The 27,393-nt window shown below is 48.1% G+C and overlaps 1 protein-coding gene across 2 annotated transcripts in view; it reads left to right on the top strand.

The window, feature by feature from the left end:
* The window catches only part of ATM (ATM serine/threonine kinase), a 3,046,976-nt gene that overhangs the window by 1,578,492 nt on the left and 1,441,091 nt on the right, over positions 1-27,393 (top strand). For both annotated transcript variants that reach the window (XM_069640412.1, XM_069640413.1), the window contains 2 exons: positions 25,272-25,398; positions 26,060-26,259. In XM_069640412.1, coding sequence (XP_069496513.1) covers positions 25,272-25,398; positions 26,060-26,259 — 327 coding nt within the window. The remainder of the gene's footprint in view (positions 1-25,271; positions 25,399-26,059; positions 26,260-27,393) is intronic.

The raw sequence follows: 27,393 nt of genomic DNA, 5'->3' as shown, positions 1-27,393 counted from the left end.
ACACAGCGGATCGGGCTGGTATTCCCGGTATTTCCTGGTACCCAGGAAGGGAGGAGGCCTCCATCCCATTCTGAGTTCCTGAGGAAAGACATATTCAGGATGGTGACGTTGAGAGAAATTCTCCATGCTCTCGAATTTCAAGACTGGCTGGTGTCGATAGACCTGCAGGACACTAATTTTTATTTGCCAATACATCAAAAGCACAGGACGTTCCTAAGGTTCCTCATAGGGGAAAAGCACTATAGTCCATAGGCACCCCTCTGCCAGAAGGAAGACATCTAAATGACCTGTTCTTTGGGAAGGTACCCACTCGAGAGTCTGCAGCCACACTTTAGCTCACTGTACTTTTAACAGAAAGGAAATATCCATTTGCATATCAGTCTTTGGACTGCCCACATGGGCAGTCCAGCACCGAAATGCTATGGCAATTCTCTTCTGAACAAGAGTACCAACAGCAACCCCATAAACGTTTTTCAGCCTTGTTGGGCCTCATCAGTGAGGTGGAGCTGTGCCTCTGAACACTGAGCAAGGTACAGTGAGCTAAAGTGTGGCTGCGGACTCTCAAGTGGGTACCTTCCCAAAGAACAGGTCAATGGACCGTGTTCGTTCTCGCAGAGGGGTGACTATGACACATTTTTCATTATCAGTTCAAGGTGCTGCCCTTTGGATTGACCTCGGCTCCAAGGGTCTTCACTAGGCTCATGGCGGTAGTCACGGCTCACCTCAGGAGATACGGAGTCCATGTATTGCCATATCTGGATGACTGGCTGATCCGAGGGAATTCGGCAGGGCAGGTTTTCTCATTTGTAGGACACCTGCCTACTACTGCACAGGCTGGGATTCTCCCTGAACTTGAAGTCCCATTTGACACTAGTTCAGCGGCTCCAGTTCAGTCCGAGCAGTCCTAGACACTCGGGTATGCAAGGCTTTCCCTCCTAAGGAGAGAGTCTGCAACATAGCCCAGATGATGCATTTGTTTCAGAAACGCGCCACCCCCCAGCGGCTTCCTTCCACCGCTTTTTGGGTTTATTTTTCTAGTGCCAGAGGCCAGGCTGCGTATGAGATTCCTTAAGTGGCTCCTGAGGGACCAGTGGTCTTAATATCTGGGAGCACTCACAGATCACCTCTGTGTCCAGCCAGGCAGTCTGCAAACTCGGATGGTGGAACACGCGCAGCAATCGCTTGGCGGGGGGAACATTTATGGCTTCCGTGGCCTCAGGCAGAGTGGTCACAGATGCGTCTCTGAAGAATTGGGGCGCCCACTGTGAGGATTTGCAGGTGAGCGGCCTCTGGTCTCCATCAGAAGCCAGGTGGCACATCAACAGGCTGGAATTGTGAGCCATCAGGTTAGCCCTGAGGGCTTTTGCTCCGTCTCTCAGAGGGAAGCATGTCCTCATTCTGACGGACAACAAAGTGGCTATGCACTACCTCAACAAGCAGGGTGGTGTGCACTCCCCCACCCTCTGCACAGAGGGGATACAGCTGTGGTTCTGGTTATGGGAGAACCTAATCTCAGTCTCTGCAGTTCATATCCGCCATATGACAGAGAAGACTGGCGGATGCTCTGAGCAGGCAGAGTCCGGTCTCACACGAGTGGGAAGTGTGCCAGGAAGTCCTAGAGGAGTTCTTCCATCTCTGGGGTACCCATGCAGTAGATATGTTCGCCAGGGAGTCCAACAGGAAGTGTGAACAGTTTTACTCGAGGGAATTCTCAGCAAATGGTGCACTATAGGACGCAATCCTGGTGGATTTGACCTTCCCTCTCCACTATGCCCCCCTGATTCCCATCATCCCTTGGGTTATCAGGGAGTTGAAGAGAATTCGAGCAACCTTGATCACCCCGGATTGGGCAAGGAGACCGTGGTACTCCGATCTCTTGGATATGACCATCTGTCCGCCTCACCCGTTGCCTCTGCGACCGGATCTCCTTACCCATTCGGAGGGTTGAGTGCTCCACCCGACCCCGGATTCCCTCAACCTACATGCGTGGCTCTTGAGAGGATGAGGTTTGATGACTGGAACCTCTCAGAGGAGGTACTTGAGGTGTTGCTGTCTGTACGCAGACCTTCAACAAGATCCCTGTCCACGTGCAGGTGAGGCGTGGAGCAGGGAACATGTGATTTACCCCATCTTTTGCCCCACCACCACAGTGATGGAGTTCTTTCTGTAACTAATCTTGTCGGGCCTTCCACTTACCACAGTCAAAGGGTATTTGGTGGCCCTGTCTGTGTTCAAAAGGTCCCCAGGCCAAGGTTCCTTCTTTACTATTCCTGTCATGGCCCAGTTCCTGAAGGGCCTGCTCAATAAGTCACTGCCAACCCCTTTTGTTGTCCCAGATTAGGATTTTAATCTGGTTTTGACCTACTTTATGGCGGCCCGATTTGAGCACTTGTGTTCCTTACGGCTTTTATCCCTTAAAACAGCCTTCCTGGTTGCAATCACATCTGCCAGGAGGGTTAGCAGGCTGCAAGCTTTGTGCTGAAAACCTCCTTTTCTAAAGTTCTGCTGTGAGAAGGTCTCTCTCAAAGTCAGGCCTGGGTTTGCTGCTTAAGGAGGTTTCAGAGTTTCACCTGTCCCAGTCTATCGATTTACATGTCGTTTGCCCTCTTCCACATCCCTCGAAAGAGGAAGAGCGTTTTCACCGCCTTGACCCCAAGAGAGCGTTAAGCTTCTATGTTGATCGCACATCGAAGTTTCGGAAGTCAGACCAGTTGTTTGTGGCCCATTCTTTGTCTCGGAAAGGTCTTGCCATAACTAAACAAACCCTGTAACGTTGGATTATTTTGTGCATATCTGAGTGTTACCAATCATCAGGCAGTGAGCTTCCAGCGGGCATCAGGGCTCAGTTTACCAGAGGGTTTTCAGCCTCTATGGCCCTCCAAAGAGGGTCCCTGTTAGGGACACTTCCCAGGCAGCCACTTGGTAATCCTTGCATTCATTCACCAAGCACTATGCATTGGATATTGCATGGGGAGCTGATGCACGGTTTGGTAGGGCAGTTCTACAGGATCTACTTGTTTACAACCTCTGCCATTCTCTGTTAGCCTAACTGCTTGGGAGTCTATACACGTGAGGAATCTGCGGGAGAAAAGCAATCCATTGAAGGAGAAATTCCTCAACATAATGATCCTTCTATGGATTCTTCTCCCGCAGATTCCTTATCGACCCTCCCATTCATCCTGCTCAGAAAGTTCTGTGGCATATCGATTCTGCCCAAACGGGAAGGCAGCTGGTGATGGCTCTTAGATGACCGCTTCTGTCTCATTTAAAAAACAAAACAAAAAATCATTGTTGGGAGGGGATCACCCTTTGGGTGTATCCTTGCTAGGTTTTTTACTGGCTGATTAGCCGGCTCCTGTGGTCTTTCCTTCAGCAGTGTTCATGTGCGTGTCGAAAAAAGGGAGGAACTGATGCCTGGGGGGATAGTGACGTGCTACATATATATATGACACCTGACGCCCCTTCCGGAGCAGACGATCGAGAACCAAGCAAGACTTATCGAAGGCCGAGTCAAGGTCCACTACGCCCCCTGGCTAAAGGTTTACAAGCAGCAGAGCTGGATGATGGATATCTATGAAGATTAGGAATCTGCGGGAGACTAATCCATAGAATGATCTTTACAGTACGTAATTTCTCAATCTCACAAGCTCTAGAAATTCTTCAATGGAGGTCTGCGTAGTTTTGATGCTTCAGAAAACCAGAACTGCACTTACCTGATTCCTCTGCAATACATAGTGCCTGTCAACTTGTGGACTTCAACAGCTTGCTTTGACTATCCTCTTTAACCGCCAGCCAGAGGCCAGGTCACAGTAGAAGACATGAACAACGCTAACCAAGAAAACATGCACAGGTACACAACGTTTTGAGGGCTGGGGAGTGGTCCTAACACTTAGGATAGACTCTCATGTTCCCTTTTCTATTTATAGGGACTTTTTTTGAGAAATATAGCCAAAGATACAAAGGCCACATCACTTCCAACAGGGTCCTTCAATTCCAGTCCTATGGCTATCCCCACTCTCTGTGATATCACCAGCCATCAAAGAACATTGCAGAGGTGGGTGGGTACATTCATCAGGGCCCAGACTCCATGACGCCTTCTGAAGCCAGGACCAGATAGGTTGTTGCAGGAATTTGAAACAAGGAAGAGCCTGGAACAAGAGACAGGCCAAAACAGGAACACTTCAGCTATGACCAACAACATACTGGTGCAAACTGACTTTTTGAAAGTTGGTCAATGATCACTTGCCTCAAGTGTGATGCTTCCTAGCACCTGCCAGCCACATGTGGTCCTTATCCTCCACTCAACCTTGTTCTGCTAGGGTGCAAATGAAGCAGTGGGCACATAATTCTGGGAAGCATAGTCTTTTGAATCAAGAAGCTCACTGGCTGCTAAAAAAACAGAATGGATCTGGAAGGGAAGTGAAATGGAATATATGGTTTTAGAGCTTATAAATCACCACATTACTATGTAATAATGTTAGGAAGGAAATTCCAATAGGGAATGGACCCCAAATCATGCCCCAAGTTGCAAGAGCTATGGTAGTGAATTGTGAAAGTAATTTGGAAAAACAGCATTCTAAGGATACCAAATTACCTGGGGGTAACATTGTGTCCCATTATAGGCTGGATCTAGCATTTAAAGGTGGGATCTGGCATTTTGGGATTTTTTCCAATGTGGTCAGGCTGTTGCATAGGTACGGTTGTAGTTTTATTGTGTGCTTTATCTATACTATATGATAAGTTGCTGACCCTTTCTTGTGTGAGCCCAATAGGCCTGCCAAGTCTGCTTTGAAGGAAATCTTTGGCTGCATCCTCGAGTCTCCTGAGAGCTTTGGGCGAGTCACACAAAATCTTTATCTACCTCAGCAGGCTGTTTGAGTAACTGGGAAAAGCACTTCATTCCTCAGAGCGGGTTTTACAAGATTTCTGTTCATATGTAGGGATCTACTCAAGTATTTTGAAAACAATCTGGTTCTCCAAGATTGGCGAGAGATGACTCCCCTATCACTGTCCCTTTCCACATGGAACCAAGGGAGGATGGCCAGGATACCCACCCGATGCTGCCTCCGTGCCAATCAGGCTTTAGCTTGGGGCATACCCCGCCCACAAGCCACCCCACTGGTTGTCCTCAGAATCACACTTGGTTACTTGGGGCAGACCTGGAGCAGGGAGTCCAAAATGGGGACAGGGTGTGGTTTGCGGTAGAGCTGGGGCAGTGAGGGTGACCGTGGGCAATGAGTGACATGGAGCATCACTAGGACAAGCAGAGACCTATTGGGCCACGAAAGTGACATTTCTGTCAAACTAGGGCAATAAAAGTAACAGAGGCTACAACTGGGGTAGTCAAAGCGAAATGGGGTAAAACTGGGGCAGTGAGGCGAGGGCATGGCTCGGGAGAACAAGCGGTTTACATGGCGCTTGTCAGCTCGGGGGCCCCTGCACAGCCTACAGCCCGTTTATAGCTGAAATTGGATGGAGGCGAGTGCCAAGACACACTAGGATGAAAGAAATACAATTATTGGTTTTTGATTTTCCATTCAACAATACCAAGAAACACAAAAAGGAAAGAAAAGGAAACACTCTTTCAGCACACCCCAGTCTCCCCTACATTAATGCGTTTCCCACCCCTTCTGCAAAGACAAGCAGTTAAGCACAAGCAAAGGGATGACATGACTAGTCGGCATTAAAACTTGACGCCCCATTAGCAATCAGAGCCTCCTGAATACCCACTGCTGATTGAAAACAAGTAGGCATATGTCCTTTGGCCTGGAGGCTGGGTGCATCAAAGCACCATAGTCAGTTTCTAGCTTGTGGCATTGTGTGTTGTCCTTCCTCCATTGCTCATATTCAGGAGGGCGGCCCCTCCCCAAACCATGTCCACCCTTCTCTTAGCCAACAGCAGCAACAGCTCCAAAACAGGTTGTACTTGTTTAGGCAGTGCCAGCGTATGTCTCAACAGTGCCATCACAGGGGACGGGGTCACATGCCCTCCGACTGCTCCTCCAATGATATCAAGCACCTTAATCCAAAAGGACTGAACCGGGGGACAAGGCCAGGCCAAATGTAAGAAACCTGTAGGAGAAGTGCCACACCTCTGGCATGATTCAGGCGACTCCTGGAAAAACCTATGTACATCCTTCGGGGTCAGGTAGTACTAATGTAGGTACTTAAAATAAATACAATTTAAGTTACTATTAATTGTCACTTTTTGTGTCTGCAGAGAGCAATACTTCCAAACCTCCTCACCTAGTGGTACACCCAGTGCCGCCTCCTATTTGGTGCAAGAATCTGTGGCCCACCCAGTGGACCTACCAATTCTAGCAGAGTATATTTGGGAGGCTAACCTGGTCCTACCCCCTGCACTAACCATCTCATGCAACAGGGGGCAGCCTGGAGGCTGTGAGAAATCTGAAGGTGTCTCGCCTGCTAGTCCCCATAGATCTGTCATCCAGGTGGCCAGGACACGGATATCGCTACTGGAACCAGTTCCTGGCGGTGGACCAGCGGGGGTGGATCACCTGGGTGGTGGTGTAACGCTCACCTGACTCCCACGGAGGAGCTGGTCTAGTCTGGGTTGCTGTGGCCTCTTCGAGCGTGATGCAGAACTCGGAACACCGACTGAACAGGACCCTCAAATCTTGCTTGTCTGGCCCGTAGGAATATCCTTCTGCAGATGAGAAAGGGGATTAACAGTCTGCAGAATTGTGTGCTTGCTCCCCCCTTTCCCCCTTCGTTCTTCTCTAACTTCCTCCGAAATCCCTGGTTGAAGCTCACCTTATGGTTTGAAAGGATGAACTCTCCATCCTGCTTCTGGTGCAGGGGCGCGTGTTTGTCCAGTTACTTCACTGGTTTTCAGAATGGCGCTAGCAAAATCCACTTGACTTTTCCGAGCGGAACGCCATAAGTATGAAGATTACAAAAGTTCAAGTGTAGAGCCTCCTTTTCTGTTGACTTCCTAACCTGTGATCTGTCCTTTATTTCAGGTGCAGAATGAAGGCGATGCGTTGAGGGATTGAATTGCCGATGGTAAACTCAGGTGAGTTAGCGATGGGGGCGATCCCTCTTAATGTCTTTATATTCCTCCAGTAATGTCTTTTGTCCTTTCCCCATAGGGGCCGGGGTGCGGTACCTGCCAACGAAGCGGCGCCGACCCGAAATGAGGAATGGTCCACCAACGAAGGCCGGTAAGTGTTATGGCAGAAAATAAGGCTTTCCTCATATGTTCCTTCTGCTCACCTTTTGTCTCTTCTTCTCTCCCCTAGGCGCAGAGATGTGGCGACCGGTGCAGACAGTCGCGGTGGAGCCAGAAGAACTCCTGAGGACAGGTGAGTGAAGCGCGGCGCTGCAGCGAGCAACGCGGTGCTTTTAAATGAGTCTTTTCTCAGGAACGTCGGCGTGAAGGTTCCGGATGCAGGTAAGAAGTTTGATAAAATTCTTGGTTTTCACCTTTCTCTTCTCTTCTTCCCTTACAGGTGTTCCAGGATCGAGGCGGGCGTGGCTGGAGACCAGATGCAGGAGCAGACACGGTGAGCGTTCAGCTGCTTGGATGTAGAACAACGCGAAGCGTGAGCTACTGTCTGGGCGTGGCTTAAATGGCCCCCAAAGTAGTTCCAGGTAAGTATCCTTCCCTGGCCACGCCCGAGTGGCAAAATAGTCCCAATGAAAAAATAGTCCCTTTCAGGTCTCAGGGAGGCCTGAATCTTGCAGCATGGTCTGCATCAGGTAAGTGCACAAAACACCTTCCTTTATGAGCCTATGGCGCCAGGACTGATGTCCAACATGAGCCTGGCGCCAACGGCACCAGGACAGAGTCCAAAGAGCCCCTATAAGGGGCCACTGGGCTTTTACCCGGGGGCATGATGCCTGCTCCCGGGGGTGCTGGGCCTGGCCTGGTGCTCCGGGGGTAGGCATCATGACAGGTGGGGGGTCTTCGGGGAGTGAAAGTGGAACACTGAAGAGTGGGACGCGGTATCCCCTTCCCTATTTTACCTTTTCCCCAGCCTGCCTAGTAGGATACTTAGAAACTCTACCCCCCCCCCTTTTCCGACACAAACACTTAACCACAGCGTGAACGACAACAGACTAATACCCGAGCTGTTTACCTGACATGTCCCAACACAAGGGTCAGGCAATTACGACAACTACACACACCTGACAACCCTTTCCCTTCCCCATAGGGATAAAAGGCAGAGCACAAGAGCACACTCCGAGCATGGCTGAACATACGAGGAAGCAGCCATTCCAGGACAGCAGTTCAAATGGAGGAGAAAGACAGCGAGACCTCAAAGAACGTCAAGGATGGCGTTGTCCTTGCCCTTTTCAACCCAGATCCGCAAAGCCTCAGGAGGAAATATACATAAGACCGGGAATCACAGCTGACAGGTGGTGCAATGGATGTCTGCGGTACATTACACCCTCCCACACTGATTGCATGGAGAGAGGGAGGCCTGGTGGCCATCGAGGTATCATCCTCGACTCCAGCAGCAAAAGGAACACCGTGTTCAACACAGCCGGTGAGTCGGAAGCTGATAGTCAACCGGCTTGTGTTAGGCTCAAGGTTGCCAATAGCAACAGTAAGAAGATAAATTAGACCAGAAGTCTTGTATGAAAAATCTTGGTACAAGAGTCAGAGTGGTCCGGTGCCACGTGGGTGCTCAGTCGAAGGTCTCTGACTGGTACCCCTCTCCTGAGCAAGGAGACTGTGTTGAAGATTATCAGAAACTACAAGTAGCAAGAGGTCATAGGCAAGACTGGTAAAAGGTGTTAAGGTGGTCATACAAGGGTCAAGTCAAATCCCTTGTACAATCGAAAGTCCGTGACACATTGCATACATTTTTTTATTATTGTGGAACTGGCGTTTGTGCCCGGCTAAGGGGACCGCTGTGCAAACTGTGTGAAGCCTGACTGTGGACCAGAAAGAGCTGAATGGGGGCTTAAAAGGAAAACTTAACTGGGGGCTGGATAAGCAAGGGAAGTGGATCCTGCATAGTGTTGAAACACCCATGAACATTGTGATAACAAATGTGAACACGACTGAGGGATGTCCACAGTGAATAGTCTATCTGAGCCCGACTGAGGAAGACTGACGATTGTGATGGATCGGAGCCCGGCTGAGGGTGATCAAAGGATGACGGGTATTCACCCTACGTAAAGATTACCTGAAGGAACTTTTGTTTTATTGTTTTGGCACATCAGGCCCTCTGAAGGAAGAGACTTTGTAGGGGAAGAGACTTTGGCACAGAAGGCCCTGATACTTGGAAAGGGAACTGTAACCTCGTGCTGGAGAAAGCCCAGGTGTGTGCTGTGTTCGATAGTCCCACTTGTCCCGTGCTAAAAACATGGGGATAGGAGATCCCGGCTATAACATCCTGACTTATCATTTTGTGAAAAATTATTTCTTATCTTGTGAACATTATCCCACACTCTTTTGTAGCACAGCGATAAGGATTGGCAATAGTTATTTTTATTATAATTTTATTTTTAGTTAAGGCCCTTTTTATTTGACTAGACTCCACTAGGACTGTATTATTATTATTTCATGGTTGTAGCTTGATCCCATCTTATAATTGGGTGTAGGTTAGGCGTTTATCTCACCCATTTTACAGTTTAATAACACCCTTGAACTGTGATCATTTGTGTCTGTCTTAATTCTATGTCTGATTACCCCTCTTTCCGTTGCCCTAATGTGTCACTGTGACGCTTAATTACAAACTAGACAGCACATCCCATCTTACTACTAAGGGACATCATGAACCCAATACAGGCACCGAATTTGAAAAAATAAATTCACTTTTAATATTTATGTGGCTAAAACAAGGGGCGACAAATGCCCTACAGACAACATTACACAATTAAAAAATTAAACGAGACGATGACATCTATCTGAAATACCCTCATGATTTAACTCTGGGATTCATATACAAACAAAGCATTTTGTGTTAGTTTGCACCCCCTTGTTCCATGAGTACATTTTGTACTTGTTTTGTCATATTGAAATAAGGTTTTTAACACATCTTGTCTCGTTTAATTGTTTAATTGTGTAATGTTGTCTGTAGGGCATTTGTCGCCCCTTGTTTTATCCATATAAATATTAAAAGTGAATTTATTTTTTCTAATTCGGTGCCTGTATTGGGTTCATGATGTCTCTTAGTAGTAAGATGGGATGTGTCTAGTTTGTAATTGAGCGTCACAGTGACACATTAGGGCAACGGAAAGAGGGGTAATCAGACTCACTCTCTGTTTTTCTCTTTGAATGAATTCCCTTTGAGTTCTGATCCCCCCGAGAAAAAAGTTTGGGAATTTACCTGGTTTAGGTAATACTGTCTTAATTCTATGCCATGCCTTCCTTAGAGGGCTCTTTTGGGAAGTCTGTAAACCAGTCTCTCAACCCTACCCGCAACTTAAAATAAGTGAAAATATCTAATAATGATGCTTCCCCTTTAGCTTTAAATCCCTCCAATGAGAGGAATTGTCAGTCCGGAAATAGATCAGCCCAGCTGGTTAAGCCCATCCTATCCATGCACTGCGTATAAACCTTCTCGTCTGTCAGAGGTATTCCTGGTACGTATTTGATCGGGAGGAGTGGGGAGTATAGCATCTCAGCCCTGGATTTACCCTCAATGCGCTTCCAAGCACTACAAGTCAGCTCTTCTATATTTTGAGGTTTTGTGACCAACCGTGGGGAGTTGAGAACCACTGCTCTCTGTAGTGACAGCGACACCAGTGCCCTCTCAACCTGTATGTGGGCCCGATCCGACCCTGCCTCAATCCAGTGAAGCAAATAAGAAGCCTGCACCGCCGTCCAGTAGGCTTCCTGGTCCGGCAGGGCTAGTTCCCCCTTCTCTAGTGGAGCAGTCAACTTCTCCCACCCCATTCTGTGCCGTTTCCCCCTCCATAGGAAGGTTGTTAGACCGGATTTCAGAGACTTAAAGAACTTTGAGGGAACCAGTATAGGGACATTAAGGAAGGTATACAGAAATCTCAGCAATATGACCATTTTAATTAATGCGATGTGGCCAAGTATGACAAGGGTAGATTCCTCCACTGCCCCAACAATGACTCACCCTCCAGCTTCGCCTCGTAACTCTCCCAGTAATGCAAGTCTGGAGATCTGGCCACCATCACCTGAGGTAACGGGTCTGCTCGAGGTGCTAGTAAAAATCGAATTTGTCCCGGAACCTGATGGTTCCGTTGGTCAGGGGAAACAGAGCCGATTTGGAGGGCTTAATGTTGAGTCCGGAAAGTCATCCGAAGACCAAAACATCCCTCATGACCGGCGCAAGATTCTCCTCTGTATCCCTAATAAAGAGTATCAAGTCGTCTGCATAGAGCAAGATGATTAATTTATGTGTAAAACTTCACACCCCCCTGTCAATGTGTCGCGCCCTAACCATCTATGCCAAGAGTTCCACCGCGAGGGCAAAACAAGAGGAGACAATGGGCACCTCTACCTGGTTCCCCTTCCTTCTTCAAGGGTGCTGAGAGCTTACCATTCACTCGAATTCGGGCCACCACGCCCCTATACAGAAGTGAGCCCATACGTATAAAGTCTTCCCCCCCCCCCATTCCCATCTGCCTCAGCACTGCAAAGAGAAACAGCTACTCAATTGAATGCCTTCTCAGCATCAAGGAGGGCTGCTACCATCCGAGTCTGTTGCTCCAGAGCAGACATAAGGCCAAATAATCTACAGATCCCATAGGATGTGGCTCGCCCGGGTATAAACCCAGCCTGATCAGCCAGGACACACTTCGGCATCAGCAGGGCGAGCCTATTAGCCAGTGCTCTTGCCAGAATCGTATTGTCTAAGTTTATAAGCGATATCGGGCGGTTGGACACACAACTGTCTGCCTCTTTTGCCGGCTTCAAGAGGAGCGTGACCACTGCCTCCCCATTCGATCACAGCAGTTCCCCATCCTTTGGCGCCTGTTGGTACATGTTAGGAATATGAGGGACCAGTAAGTCTGTGTAGGCCTTGTAGAAATCGGCTGAAAGACCTTCAGGTAGTCATTAATTGCCTTGTGAAACTGCTTGCACTAATGGCCTCCCAAGCCATTCCCTTTGTCCCTGAGCCAGCCAGTATAGTGCAATCTAATTTAGATATTCCTCTAACCTGGTTTGATCCCCTTCAATCCTGGACGAGTACAGCGCTGAGTCCGTCATCCGTCTGCCTGAGTGTCCCTGTATGGTCAATGATCCCACTGATATGCGACATATTATTTTTGGCTTTCATTAATCGCTTGAGTAAAGCCCCGGATCACTGGCTCTCCCCGTATCGCTGCACAGTGGCCAATCTATTAAGGAATTTGACCTCATGGTCGGCGTTGTCCCTAAATACATTTAGTTCCTCCCTGAATCATGCTTGTTTCTCTCCGTTAGTCAAGAACCATGGGGCTGTATCCAAGTCACGTAAACGAGTTTCACATGAGGTCAGCTCAGCTCTAATAGTTTGCAATATTCCGGCCTCTTTGGAAATACAGTGGCCCCGTATTACACATTTAAATGCCTCCCAAAGCATAGCGCATGAAGCCACCAAGCCACATTTTCTTGAAAAAAAATCACACAATCCTGTCCTACACCTCCCCAAAAGACTGAGTCGCGCAGGCTATCATTTTTAAAATACCAGCTTCCGCCTACAGAGCCCTTGCCAGGCACTATGGGAATGGTGACCACCGGGGCATGATCGGATAAGGTGTGTGCCAAGATCTTGCAGTCCGAAAACCAATCCGGGCCCACTATCGGATGCAAGAAAATAATCCAGCTGGGACGCAGAACCCTGCACCGATGACGAAATGTGTACCCCTATTCTGTACTGTTCCTGGCCCTCCACACATCTACCAAGCCCTCATTGGCTTATAATTGCTGCAATTTCCCAGTTGCTTTGGTAGCCCCTCTACTGAGCCCCCCCGGATCTATTCATGACTGCATTAAAGTCCCCTGCCAAGAGTACCATGCATCCTTATCTCACCCTCTGTGTGCTAATGTCCTAATGAAATCTGTGTTTGGGCTGTAATAGTTCATGAGGGTGAAGCCCTGCCCCTGAATGAATCCAGTAAGGACCAGGGCTCTCCCCTCGTCATCCTTCCACGCCTTTGTGCGGCAAAATCCCACTGTGCCTCTAACCACTCTACAAACCTGGGAATAGCTTGAGTATGATGAAAAATATCTGTGGCATCCCCATGCTTTGGCGAAGGCTGATTTACTGCTGGGCAAGAGGTTGGTCTCCTGAAGGAAAGCTATGTCTACATTATGCCGCCACATGTACAGTAAAACACTCCTGGCCTTTGAAGGGCAATTCAGCCCCTTACATTCCAGGACATATAGGTGATCCCACTATCAGCCATCCCTCATGAGGCTTGGATATATTGTGGGGCCTAGCCATTCAGCCTCGCCTGCCAAGTTGCTTAGGGTAGTAATATTGTGTGCTGAAATAAAACAACCATTCTCATCCAACTTTCGAATCCCAACCAACCAGAGACCCCAAATCACCCTGATTCACCACCCCTCATCCCCACCGACTGACAGCCCCAATGTGCCAGTTAAGAACCTACACCCTACCCAATGCATACCTACTGAGCCAGACCAAACAGTAAAGCCAACTTGCTCTAATTTTCCAACCCCCCACCTCCAATGTGCCAGTTAAGTGCCCAACCCATCCTATATTCATTGAGCTGATGTATGGGGGTCGCCCAAGGCCTAACCAGCCCCCACCCACCTTAGTTATATCTTTTAAGCCCAGCAGCAAGTTACTCCTTCCCACAGCAATAGTATCCTCTGATGCAAGTACGATTATCCAACAGTGCTCTAGCCCAAGTCCCTGGGCGAGGGTACCCCCTGGCCCCTCCCATCTCTCGTTGGACCAACTCCGCCTTCATACTGTCCAAGAATTTGCTCGCCTCCTTAGGTGATTGGAAGACCATAGCCTTGCCCTTATGCTCCACACGTTGGCGTGCCGGGGACAGCATGGCATATTTACATCCTCTGTTTGTAGCCTTTTTTTCACCGTTATAAAGCTCTATCTTTCTGCTTGCACTTTGTTGGAGAAATCAGGAAAGATCCGGATCTGGTCACTTCTGTAATTAAGGGCACGGCACCTAGTTCTCTGTAGCGCTGTAGCGCACAGTACCGGTAATTAAGCAGTCTGGCTATAATTTGCCAGGTGGCGCCCCTGGTATTGGCGGGCCGCCACTTCGTATACAGTGCGCCCTCTCCACCACAAAGGAGGATGAGAAGCCTGTTTCCCCTAGCACCTTGCGCTGCATCCTTTCCACCCATTGTTCCATAGGTCTGTTGTCCATAGCCTCCGGCACACCTAGGATCCTGAAATTATTTCTCCGGGACCTTAATTACTGGTCGTCATGCTTCTCCTGCAGTTCTTTGACTGTTTCTTTCAGTTAAACCAATTCCTGCTCTGATGTTGCAGATCCATTTCATACCGTGGACCGGCGCTGCTCCTCCTCATCCACACAGTCACCATGTCTGTTCAACCTGACCTGTATATGGTCAACTTTGCAGGGGAGTGTGTCAAGCTTGCTGTCCAGTGAGCTGATCCTTGATTGCAGCTATGTCAGGATCCCTTTTATGTGTCTGAAGGTGTCTGAGGATGGCTCAGCCTGTGGCTCCATCTCCTCCTCCACTTCTTGTTGGCTTTTGGTTGTTTGTTTTCACTGGGACGGTGTGGCAAAGAGGATCCTGGATTGGGTTTTGTCGCTTTTCCCCATCCTTTTACAGCTCTGGGAGTCGACTGGGAGTACAACAGGCCCAACAGCCCCTGTCCACTCCCCCTCACCACTACGGCAGCTATAGGGCTGGGAGTCCCACCCGGCGCTAGATAATGTCAACAGTCCGGGGGCCCAATGATGGTTCTCTGGCCTGTCTTCACTTGTAAGTGCCCAATTAGTGCCTCCCGCAGACCGTGCCTGTGCTCTGCTAGTTAAACCAATCCGTCTCCAATCGGGTTTACCACTGCTCTCCCTTAGAGAGGCATCCCGGCCTCCACCAGTCAGTGCACGATGTACGTGCGTCCCGTTAGGGAGTGGCACCCAGTCCCCAAGGGCAGCCGACTTGTATATGTCCTGTAGCAGTGTGGGTCACACGTCCCCCACAAGCCCCAACCACACAGTGCCCTTCAATGCTTTAAAACTCTGAAGCGCATCTGCCAATCCAGCTGCCCCTTCCAGTGATCATTTAAGTGAGAACTCAGTTGGCCCAAGGTCTCCGTTTTTCACCTAGTAGCCCAGCTGTTTCACCCCTGCTTATCCTCTTACCAGTGAATCAGGTCTTAGCCTCTATAAGGAGGCGAGAGGGGAGCTCACCAACCCCTTGCTGCTTCAATGATATTATTCCTCCTAGAATCCGCAGCCCGGTGACCACCCGGCCACCAGCAGGTCCAAACAGTGTTCCAACAGGATCTCCAGCAGTCCCGGTGCAGGCAAAACCGTTCACCCTACCAATATCCGGCATCCGGTTTCAGTGCATTCCTTCTCGGTTCGAGCGTGGGGGTGGGGATGCCCACTACTCCAGCGGGGCTGCCGGCGCCGGAGGCCAGCCAAGCCAGACCCTGTTGGGTGTCCTCCCGGCACACTCCACGGCCGGGATCAACGCAGAAGGGCCTCCACAATTGTTGCAGCGGGCAGGGAAGATTCAATTACAGGCGGCTCACTTCAGGCCACCTGCAGCCAGCTGGCCGAGTCTCTCAGGGTAGGCTCCCGGGCAACACAACTCTTCTTGCATGTCCCAGACCCAATGGACTGTACCAGTTGACCCAACCGTTGGAGTGACGATAAGCCAAGATCTGAAGAATGGCTCACCACCCCGTGCACAATTGACACCCGTAAACTCCCCCCAAAGTGATCTCCTCAACCCAGATACATGAGTGAGACATTGTCAAGCAACCAAATTAAGCCAAAACGAGTTCAGGGATGCAGCTGTACATGTCTTTTTAGTCCAGACTTTGACCCTAAAGGACAGTGAGGTGAGGTCTGCCATCAGTGCCTTGATTTCGGAGGTCCTTGCAAATCATACTATGGTGGAGGCCATATGGAATCTGTTTGCAGAGGGATAAAAACCTCAAAATTAATACAGAATTATTTTTAAAGTAACCATCCCACCCCCAAAGATCACGGATGCTGAAATGCACCCAGAGACGATCTCGAGAGAAACGACCAGCTACAAAGGCAGATATAATGCAGAAGCTATAATAAATTAAGAATAGCTTCTTCTAAAACTGTATTGATACAGTAGGTTACAAACCTCAACAAACATGTACTGCCACAGAGAAAAGTGGAAGGATTCGAATCACACTTTTATGAGTAAAATCATGCACATTCCGAACTTGTAACTTAAGCAAACTTGTTACACATTCAGGGAACATCTATAAAAGAAGATCTAGAAGATGCAAAAAACGGATCATGTCGCGATAATATATCTATCTGCTGTGTACTGACTCTTAATCCGAGGGTGCAAGGCTTTTCTTCCTCCCCCACATTGCCACGGCCTCCTCCCTCGTCTGCTTTTGGTTCCGTTTCTGTCTTTCAATTTATGTTAGTCTTTCATTGCCTGCTTGGCACTTTGTTGGGTCTTCCCTTGCTTCGGCGGAGTTTTCTTACTCTACTGCCTCAAACAGTGCGAGCCTTCTCGTTCCCGGTTTGCTTTCCGAGTCTTTCCACTTTACCATTTTATTTTCCCCGGCAGATATTGAATCCTGTATTGCATTTAATACTTACGTATATTGTGACTGGGATGGAAGCTCTCCTGTTTGAGTCTCTTCCTGCATACACTTACCTGATATTTTATATTTGTCAATTGGATTGATGTGAGTTATGCTGTTTTTTTAAAAAATGTCGCCCAAATTAGCCTACAGCTCCTCCTACCTGCCCTGTGCACATGTAAAAAGAAAAAGAAAAAAGAAAGGCAAACACTGGCTGGTTGATCTATACCATGTTCTTGCGTGTGAGGATATTGTGCACAATTATATCAGCATTCATCGCACCCCCTAGATTTCCAACAAGTACACCCATTGGCCAACTGCCAGATAAGCAACAGCCAGCATATGACTCTGCTTGTCATCCCACAACGCAATAGGATTGCTGTCTTTTGAGTCTGCAACAAAAAAAAAATTAAATCAAGAAGTACATCTCATGCGTGGCAAAAGAGAAGTTTCTTAGAAATGTTTGTGTGGGGACTTCCCATCGCGAGATCGTGGGAAGGCGATCTCGTGAGATCTCGCAACGAGAAGTGCAGATCGAATGCGCGAAGGAGTTAGAATCCTGCAGGCAGTGTAGTGAACGCACCGCCCCAGCGCTGCTCCTGAATCAGAAGCTCAGATGCTTCCAAGCCCTGACATCTAAGGGCTGTACACCCAGAGCGTAATGCCAAGGCTGCATGGAGCCACCTGGGTGCTCTGGAGTGTAGTGTGTGCATCCCTGACACACACAGCATGCAGTGAAGTAGCTGCATGAAAGAGACTTCCTAACCCAGTAAGTACTGTTATGCCCCTGTCCCTGGACTCTGCCATCCCGAGTTTAGTGAGTTGTTACAGGTGTCCAAATAAACACCATTGTTCAGCGCGGCCTGTGTCCTATCTTCATTCAGGCCACCACATAATTGGCGACGAGGATCCAGAACCCTGCGGGCCCACCATGCAAGGCGCCACCCTGCCCCCCCCCCCCCCCCGCCATGCATCCCTCCACTCGCAGGGAACCCTGGCAATTGCATGCCAGCCGTGGGAACCACTATACTCCACATACCTGGAGGCGATGGGCGGCATGGGGTATGCACCGGCCAGGAAGAAGGCGATGCTGCTGAACGCAATGGGGGTTGAAGGGCAGCGCATCTTTGCAGGACTAAAGGGCATGCCTGAGGCAGGCGAAGAGGACGATGCATACAAGGAGGCAATTCGCTGCATCATGAAGAGGTTCACCAATAAGGAAAATGTGGTGCTGCACAGACTGAGGTTCTACACTCGCAAGCAGGAAGGCAACGAGCCAGGATCATCACCAGGATGAGGGAACTCGCCATCTGCGACATGCTGGTAGTTCTCACTAACTCCAGAAAGGTACAGGATAAATTCATTCAGGAAAAGGAAGCGGACCTCGACAAGGCCATCCAAATTGCCAGAGCCGAAGAGGAGACCACCAGCAGGCGCAAAGAAGTCGGGAAGTCGGGAGTCCATCGCCTGTACCCGAACTATCTGTGCTGCAATGGAGAGGGCGCAAAGAAAGACAGCCCTGCGGCAGCCCCAGAGACAAAGGTCCCAGGCAAAGAGATGCACCAAAGTGCTACAGGTGCACCAGCACCAAGCACATGGCGAATGATCCCAACTGCCCCGCCAGGAACAAGGAGTGTTCAAAATGCTGATGCTTCGGTCACGTGGCCCCGGCCTGCACATGGCGGGGAAAAACCGTCACCCGCGTCGATGGCGACAGAGTCGAGAGAAGACGACTAGCTACACGAAATACCCATGGTCATCATGGTCAACGCCCCCAACGACAGAAGAGAAAAACCTCACTGCTCAGTGAAAGTGGACAGCATGGAGAGACAAGTCATGGCCGACTCCGGTTCAGATCTCACCATCCTCCCCATAAACACCTATAAAGAGATGATGGGACAAGACCAAGTGGAAATTAGAACCACCAGACAGAAACCGACGGTCTTTGGAGGAACCACCATAGACCTGCTTGGCTACATCAAAGCAAGGATCAAATTCAAAGGCAGGTCCACCACTACCAAAGTCTACTTCGCTTCCCAAGGCCCCGCCGTGCTTGGATGGGACGATCAAAACAGGCTCAGTATAAGGCTAGACCCCAGCACCCCAGAGCAGGTGCTTTTGGTCTCTTCAGGCGGAGCGCTGAGTTGGAAAGAAGCCTTCCCTGGCCTGTTCTCCGAAACTCCAGGGAAAATCAGGAAATATGTCTACAAGATCCGCCTCAAACCGAATGCAGAGCCCGTGAAGCATAAGGTTAGGTCTGTGTCTGACACAGCGAGACCATCGCTAGAAGCCTACCTCCAGAAGATGGTCGAAGAAGGCACCATCGAAACAGTGGAGTCCTCAGAATGGTTGAGCCCAGTAGTATTCAAACAACCTCAGAGTCTGCATTGACCTCAGAAGCCTCTACTTAGAAGTCGCCACCGACAGCTTCCTGCTTCCCAGCATCAGCGAAATAGTGCTCATGATGAAAGAAGCAACAGTATTTTCGAAGCTAGATATGCGTGACGCATAACACCAGATAAGCTTGCACAATGCCTGGCTCCTGCTCACGGCGTTCATTGCCCCGTTAGGTACGTTCCAGTATACCCGCATGCCGTTCGGCTTGTCCTCAGCGGCATCCACTTTCCAGAGGATGATGAGCTCCCTGTTTAAAGGAATCACCAACGACTCCTACTTTCAGGACAACATCCTTATGTACGCCAAGGACTCTGACCCACAACAAGGCACTTGCCGCAGTACTGAGCAGACTGCAAGAAGCAGGCATTCACCTGCGCCGCGAAAAATGCGTGTTCGGCGTAGGTGAAGTTGAGTACCTCGGGTATTGCATCTCGAAGGAGGGTGTGAGCTCCAAGAAGAATCTCCTCGAAGCCCTAACCGATGCCCCGGTCCTGATGTCCAAAGATGAACTCCGGTCTTTCCTGGGCCTCGCTGAGTACTATGCAAAATTTGTCGCGACCACATCCCCCCATGAGGGAACTCCTGAAGAAGGGTGCGATCAACGTCTGGGGGTCCCAGCAGGACGAAGCATTCACCGAGATCAAAAGGAGGATCCTGCACGCACCCTTTCTAATGCCTTTCAACCCCGAATGGGAAACATGTATCACAACAGACGCCAGAGCCTATGGGATAGGCGCCACCCTAACCCAGGAAAGGGGTGACACAAAGAACATAGTAGCTTTCGCCTCAAAGGCCCTGTCAACATCGGAGAAGAACTACTCCACAGTGGAAAAGGAAATGTTGGCGTGTGCCTGGGCCGTCGAATACTTCAGATCGTATGTCTGGGGTACAAAATTCCAATTGGTCACCAACCACAAACCCCTCATACACATGTTAAGCCCAGGCGGCACAAAGACCGCCACACCGAGACTGGCCAGTGTGACAAGCCCCCATGATGCCCACCGAGGTCCCCAAAGGAGTGTGGCACAAAATAGGCCTGGTCTTCATTGGCCCACTGGACGGCATGTCCTCAGAGCACAAGTACGGAATTGTCATGGTGGACTGCTTTTCCAAGTGGGTGGAGGTTGAATTCGCCCCAGACATCACCACAAGCACGGTCATCGAGGCGCTCACCGCCGTCTTTCAGCGTGAAGGCCTCCCTGAGGAAATCGTGATCGAAAACTGGGTGCAGCTGGTGACCCGAGAAATGGAAAGATTCCTCAAAAAGCATAACGTCCGACAGCTGAGAGCGAGTCTGTACCACCCGCAAGCGAATGGGCTAGTGGAGAGAGCGAACCACTTCATCAAGGTAGCGCTGCAGCTGGCGCATGCATCGGGCCTAGACCCCAGCAAGACGGTAAAGGAGGCCGTTGCGGCCAACCACATCACACCCAACGCCATCACTGGCATTTCACCGTTCCAACTGTTGAGAGGGAGAAGGGCGGCATCCACGCTGGTACTGCCTTGGCTACACCAAGTAAGGGTAGATGAAAAAGTGGACATGTGAGACATAACATTCCACATGCAGCGAAACAAGGAAGCAATGAAGGCTCAAGGGGACAAACGCAGGGCCGCGCAACGCAGAGCAGTCAGCAAAGGCGACCTGGTAAAAATACGCCTTCCCCACAAAGACACCATGACCGGCTCCAAATACAGTAGACCTATAGAGGTCATCGCAAAGGTATGTAACCACATCTACACCAGTGACGGTAAACGATGAAACTTGGAAAGAGTGGCCATGTACCGTAGAAGAGAATCTATCAACCAACCATCCTCGGAAGCAGGAGAAGGACTAGCCCAGCAAGGTTCATTCAGCAACCCCCATCCTCCAGTGGGAAGCTCATCGGAGACACAGCATCATGACAAACTGACAGGCATGAGCCCCCCATCCCCATCCGGTGGATCACAGAGAGAAACGACACAAGAAGAACTCGATCCACCCGAATCTCCCGACGTCCCTTCCCGAAATCCAGCTTCACCTTCCGACCAAGGCAGACCACAGCGGGAGAGAAGAAAACCCAGCAGGTTCTCAGACTTTGTCATGCACTGACCACCCATCTTTTTTCCCACCAAAGGAGGTGTGAGGGGACTTTCCATCGCAGGAAGGCAATCTCGCAAGATATTGCAATGAGAAGCGCGGATCGAATGCGCAAAGTATTTAGAATCCGGCGGGCAGCGTAGTGAACACACTGCCCCAGCGTTCCTCCTGAATCAGGAGCTCCGATGCTTCCAGGCCCTGACATCTAAGGGCTGTACACCCAGAGCGTAATGCCAAGGCTCCGGTCAGCCACCTGGGTGCTCTGGAGTGTAGTGTGTGCATCCCTGACACACACAGCATGCAGTGAAGTATCTGCATGAAAGAGACTTCCTAACCCAGTGAGTACTGTTATGCCCCTGGACTCTGCCATCCCCAGTTAAGTGAGTTGTTACGGGTGTCCAAATAAACACCATTGTTCAGCGCAGCCTGTGTCCTATCTTCATTCAGGCCACCACAGTTTGGTATGGTTGAATATTTTATGCATCCTTTTGAACCACCAGGTTTTCACCCGCACTGCACTTGTTTGCTATTTTTCTCCCCTACGTGCCATACAGGGCAGCCGTGAGCTCTTGTGTTGTTAATTGTTGAAACGATTATCCAAAGTGAGCTCGTCAGAGGTCCGATTAATGTGTTTAAAGGCTATCTTTCTGTGAATTGCAGGTCACACCCTTGATTAGGGAGGCTTGGGGGGGCGGGGGTGGCATTTGGCAGCCATTCATCACTTCTGACACGTAACCACACAGGAGGAATCCGGGAAGTGTCACGCTCTTCCCAGGGGACCAAGAGAAGAGCGTGAAATCCCAGAGCCTCCGGCTAATCCCAGAGGCTAGGCACGTCGCTGAGGGTCAGTGTTTGTTCTGGTTTATTTTACATCCCTCATCTCAAGAGTCAGTTCCAGTATTGTATATACGTGTCATGTTCGTATCCCTCAGTATTCTCAGTTGAAGTTCTTAAATTTATTAATGCCCTATTTTCTCCTGAGAGAATCCACCTTACTTTATGCTGGTGTTCCTTTCGGACCACGTTCATTTTGCAGCAGGAGGCATGTTGGAGTCAGGCAAACTGAGTTTCATAGGTCGACCTGTGTTTCTTATTTTGGGATTGCCTGTTTATTGTCCCTTACCCCCTAAATCCAGGACAGGGGAGATCCCATTCCTTGCTTCTGTTTTCTGTTTCAGAAGCCCTCTGATGCTTTCAGTGGAATGTGATTCAGTCTCTCCTCACCTTCTAATTTAGCCATGCCCTCCTTCCGGTGCTCAGCCATAAGAGTGCGAACTTGGCACTTGGGGCCTCATCACGAGTTGGGCAGTATCCCGGCGGTATTACCACCGGGATACTGCCAGCGCTAATAGCGCTACCACCAACCGGTCTGGCGGTATTAGCGCAGGATCACAGGTTTGGCAGAACGGTACTTACCCATTCCCCATTGGGCCATTTCGGGAATTCCCCATTCCCCATTGGACCCAATGGGGAATTTTCGGCAGGATTACTGTCGGCGGTAATAGTGCCGAAAATCGGCAATTCCTGGCGGATTCCCCCAGCTCATAACCGGGGGTAAATACTGCCAAACCCGTGATTTGGCAGACCCTTAAATGCGGCAGTAATAGCTTTACCACTGCATTTAAGGGTTACCGCCCAACTCGTGATGACCCTGCTTGAGGGACCATCGGTGGGTGGAGAGAGACTTCCACTATGTCCCTAATTGCCTCCCATGGAGGTGTCTGCCTTGGGACACTGGCGTGCCCAAGTCTGTTTTTTCCTGGAGCCTCTGAGTTGTCATGCTCTTCTCTGGCGAAGAACATGAAACCGCCGGAATTGTCAAGGTTACTATAGAATCCATCTGCAGTGGTCAGAGGACGCATGCAAGAGACAGGGCGTACAATGCTGCTCAGAATCCAGAGGGTTCACACTCGGGCACTGGAACACACCTCTTTGGAAAAGAGCCTTGCTAAGAACTGAGGGGGCCACATTAATCTCCACATAAATATCCATGTCTGGGCCTTTCTTTCAGGACAAAAACATTTACAGTGTCTATCATTTCCATTACGTTTCGTATTATTTGGACACACACAATAAATAATACGGATGGCTATGTGAACAAAGCAGGGACACTTATCACAGTATCCTTTGTTATGGGGATTTAAGTGTTGAGAGCACATTTGCAAAACTTAAGTCATTTTTTTAAACTTTCATTACTTTGCATTCTGAAACTTGTGCTCCTTTTCAAGAGGTGTGGGGAGCTGCAATTATTCTGTTTTTGCGTTGCACATGTCTGTATTTTTATTTTGCTAGTGCTGTTTTATTAGGATTTCTGTTCTGCTGGTCATTTTTATGTAACCAAATTCTTAAAAGCCAAACATTAACAAATGCTCCTACCAACTACACCTGAGAAGATATGCAATGAAGTGCCTAAATTGCAGACTGCTCTCAAATACCAGCTTCAGCACTTAGCTAAAGTCTCCGATCATGGGCAAATCATTTTTTTCACTGTCCCTTATCTACAGATTTTTGATACAAAATGTGTAAACCTTGAATAGCTGATCTAATGAATAAACAGAACACATGTGTGCATTTGTTTTTATTTATTAACAAAAGGGGAATATTTAAAATTAGCCAGGTGGAAATAAATGAGATGCCGATAGTAAGTTGCAATTCCTGCGTTATTTTTTTCACATTTCTGATACTAAATACTCATTTGTCTTTGATGTCTACAGGAAACCTCTGATTTTCAGTGGGCTGTGTTCTTTTAATGGCTGCCCCAATCCTTCCCCTTTCATATGGCGTTCATCTCCTGTTCCCGTGGCTGGCGCGAGGGCAGATAACGAGGGCTCCGGGCCGTTATCCCCCTCTCCAGTCACTGGAACGGGGATTAAGGTTATTAGCACCACTGGTTGCCAAAGCGGTAACCAGGGGTTCTTAAAAAAAAAAAAAGAAAAGGGGTTTCCTTCGTACAACAGGATGTGCGCAGCGTCCCGTTGTATGAAGGAACACCATGGAAAGGGAAGGCGGGGCTCCATACGGAGTCTCTCTTCCCTTTCCATGGCGGCCTGTGGCAATAAGGGGAAGGAGTGGATGTGGCGGTTGCAGTAGCCGAAATAAGGTAAGTAGTGGAGTGGGGGGGTTGGAGGAAAAAAAAGGGACGGAGGGGGAGGGGAGCCGGCCGTCAGGCGGCATCGAATGCAGGCATGCACCGGCGGATCAAGCCTGCGTAACTAGCCATCTGATTGGCTGGCTCCCTCCGCCAGGGTGCTTATTTGAATACTGTAACCTTCTTTCACATTTATCATATGTTGAACCTTTGGATTCTCCGCCCATGGAGAGTAAATTGCAGCAACACTATCAGTTTACTCATTAGACAGATTTGCTTAAAAATCTCCATGATGTAACAATCTTTATCACAAACTGACATTTCGGCACAAAATGAGCTCAACTAATAATCAAGGCTTATGAAGTAAAAAATGCCTCCGCAATCTTATCCTTCTGGAACACTAGGAAAGTATGACATGTTTGTGTTACACTATTAACTAAATTAACTGGTATATGATGCTATGAGAAGAGTCATTGGTTTGTCACAACCTTAGTAAAGCCCAATCGTTTTAAAGGATTATGACATTTGAGGCCGGTTCAGCAGTCATTAGAGGTATATCACTCCAAAAGACCTATTGTGGTGGCTGCCGGAGCTGGGTAGTGATTCAGAGCTTGAAGGATACAAAGATATCCTGTATGAATAATATTTTCTTGGCAATAAAGGATCAACTTTCCTGACATTATTTTCTTCGATCTTTGAATGTGGTTCTTCACCAAAGTGTATAGCATTATTTTATATGCATATTTTCTTCAAGGTGGAAATAACTTTGGTAGCTTAGGAGCAATGTATTTGTATCTGAGCTTTGGTTTAAAAAACGGAAGTACTGTGGGGCCATATGCATAGCTGGTACAACTAGGGTGTTGATGTCTATTCCCTCCCCAATTGATGGGCCCTTGCGGAGCATGTTGACCTCAATGTTCTTGACAGTTAGAGAACATTTAGATGCTATAGTGTGTTTAGCATGTATCTGTTATTATTAATTTTTGCATTTTCTTTCATGCAGGGAGCTAGATCCAGCGCCAAATCCTCCACATTTTCCATCGTATGTGATCAAGGCCACCTTGGATTATATAAGTAGTTGTCATAAAAGCAAACTGAAAAGCATTGTAGCTATTTTATCAAAGAATCCTGTGAGTAATGGCGTGCCACCTTAATACTTTCAAATTCCACAGTTGCATGAAGTTTATGCTTCAGTCCTGCTTACATTAATATTGTGTATTTGACAATTTGCTGTTTGTGCTAATTGCATCTTCAAAATTCTAAGAATGGTCTATTTATTTGTATAATGGATATATGTTTTTAGTATTTATAAGTATTTAATTTTTGTACGTGATTTTCCGAAAAGGTGCAGTTCTTCTTCTGGTTATGTTTTTTTTGTGGTAGGCTTGTTTGCAAGCACCAATAATGATTTCCCACGAGTTTATCAAACCTTCCACCTGAGGAGTTCCATGTATTAAGTTACAAATGAAACCCTGATGTTTTTAAGTGTTGTGTTATCAAATAAGATACCACCTCTGGCCCCATTTTAAGTGTTATTTGTTCCCTACTAACTGTAAATGCAATGGTTACTATGTTGCAAAGACTGCTCCTGCTCACCATGACCACAAAACATAACCCGCGCTCCGTTGCTGCCTGAATCTAGTTTGGTACTCATTAAATATCCAAATAACTGTCCCGTTATCAGAAATATTGAATAGTCTATTGTAGCCTCAGATTATTATGGAGAGTGTGCACTTTTTGTAAAAACAAACCCTATTGTTGATTTACCATATTTTTCTTTCATATTTTAAGGACTCATTCCAGAAAATTCTACTAGCAATATGCAAGCAAGCGACAGAAACTAGCAATGTTTACAAGAAGCATAGAATTCTTACCATCTACCACCTCTTTGTTAACCTTCTGCTCAAAGAAATAAAGGAAGGTTTAGGTGGGGCTTGGGCTTTTGTCCTGCGAGATGTGATTTATACTTTGATCCATCAGATTAACAGCAGGTATGTAATAATCAGTGTCATTATGAACCTCTTATTCTATTCTTGGCTTTCACTCTTGTTCTTGTATCTCTGACTTTTTCACACCTTTAGATAATTTTTTAAACAACTGTTACGTTTTTCTCATTTAGCATGTATTGTCTGCCTAGATCATTCAACACACTATGCCGTGTGCAGTTGATCCCATCAGATTATTTCCTTTAGTTTGGTATACTTTTTATTGCATTACATTGTTGGAGAGATGTTTGTTAACACGCAAATTGTTCTCTTCAGCATAAGCAAGGGGGCTGCCAGGAAATGTTAAGCACAACACAGTAGCTCCCTGAAGCTCTAGGTCACTTGGTATGAACAGCCTTCCCTACTTCGAATTTTATCTCCGTAGCAGAGCCATTAGTAGTATAAGGTAGTTCTACGTCCTATGTCAAACTTGTGCCACAACTTGGCTGAGAAGTGTTTATCATAAAGATGAACCTGGTAGAACGTGAATAATAAACCTCATTTGCCTCTATATTGGTAGAATGGGCCAAGAGAGACTATATTCTTCAGAGATGTGAGTAAGCAGCAGAAGCCTCTAAACAATGATAGTGGAGTAAATAATATGTAAAGGTGTCCAAGCAAGGATCAAACAAATATACTCTTTGTTTAGTGCAGGAGAGAAAAACGTATGTATGAATGCTTAAAAAGGAAAATAACATAAATGGTTAACAGTCTTTAGGGCCGAAGTGAAGGTCGGGTTAACTATCATTTCTGGGTCCGGGCACCCAGTTCATGTTTGCTGCTTCTCTATTGAGAAAAAGCAGACCATTACATCCAGTCATTTTTATGTGGCAAGTGACTCAGAACGGATCAATTGACTGATACAATGCTGAACATTGTGTATTACAACTGAAGTACTTATTTAAACTGATGGTTTTAAATGTGTGACTTTATTAAAGTTTATATTTTTCAGTATATCAATGTGGTGCATTTCTAGATGCATGTGTGTCGGCCTACTTATTCCGATCTAAGAGTTGAGCTTTATCACAGTGAGCACGCTACCAACATCTAAGAGGGGCTTTGCTTCCCTTTCTTGTCAGGTGTTTTAGCCTACCCGTAGGGTTAGTTGTTGTAGCATCCTCAACAGAGGGTTGTACAGAA

This window comes from Ambystoma mexicanum, chromosome 7q, assembly GCF_040938575.1.
Source record: "Ambystoma mexicanum isolate Mex_15411 chromosome 7q, UKY_AmexF1_1, whole genome shotgun sequence".
Lineage (NCBI taxonomy): Eukaryota > Metazoa > Chordata > Amphibia > Caudata > Ambystomatidae > Ambystoma > Ambystoma mexicanum.
This window is presented reverse-complemented; position numbering and strand designations above follow the sequence as displayed.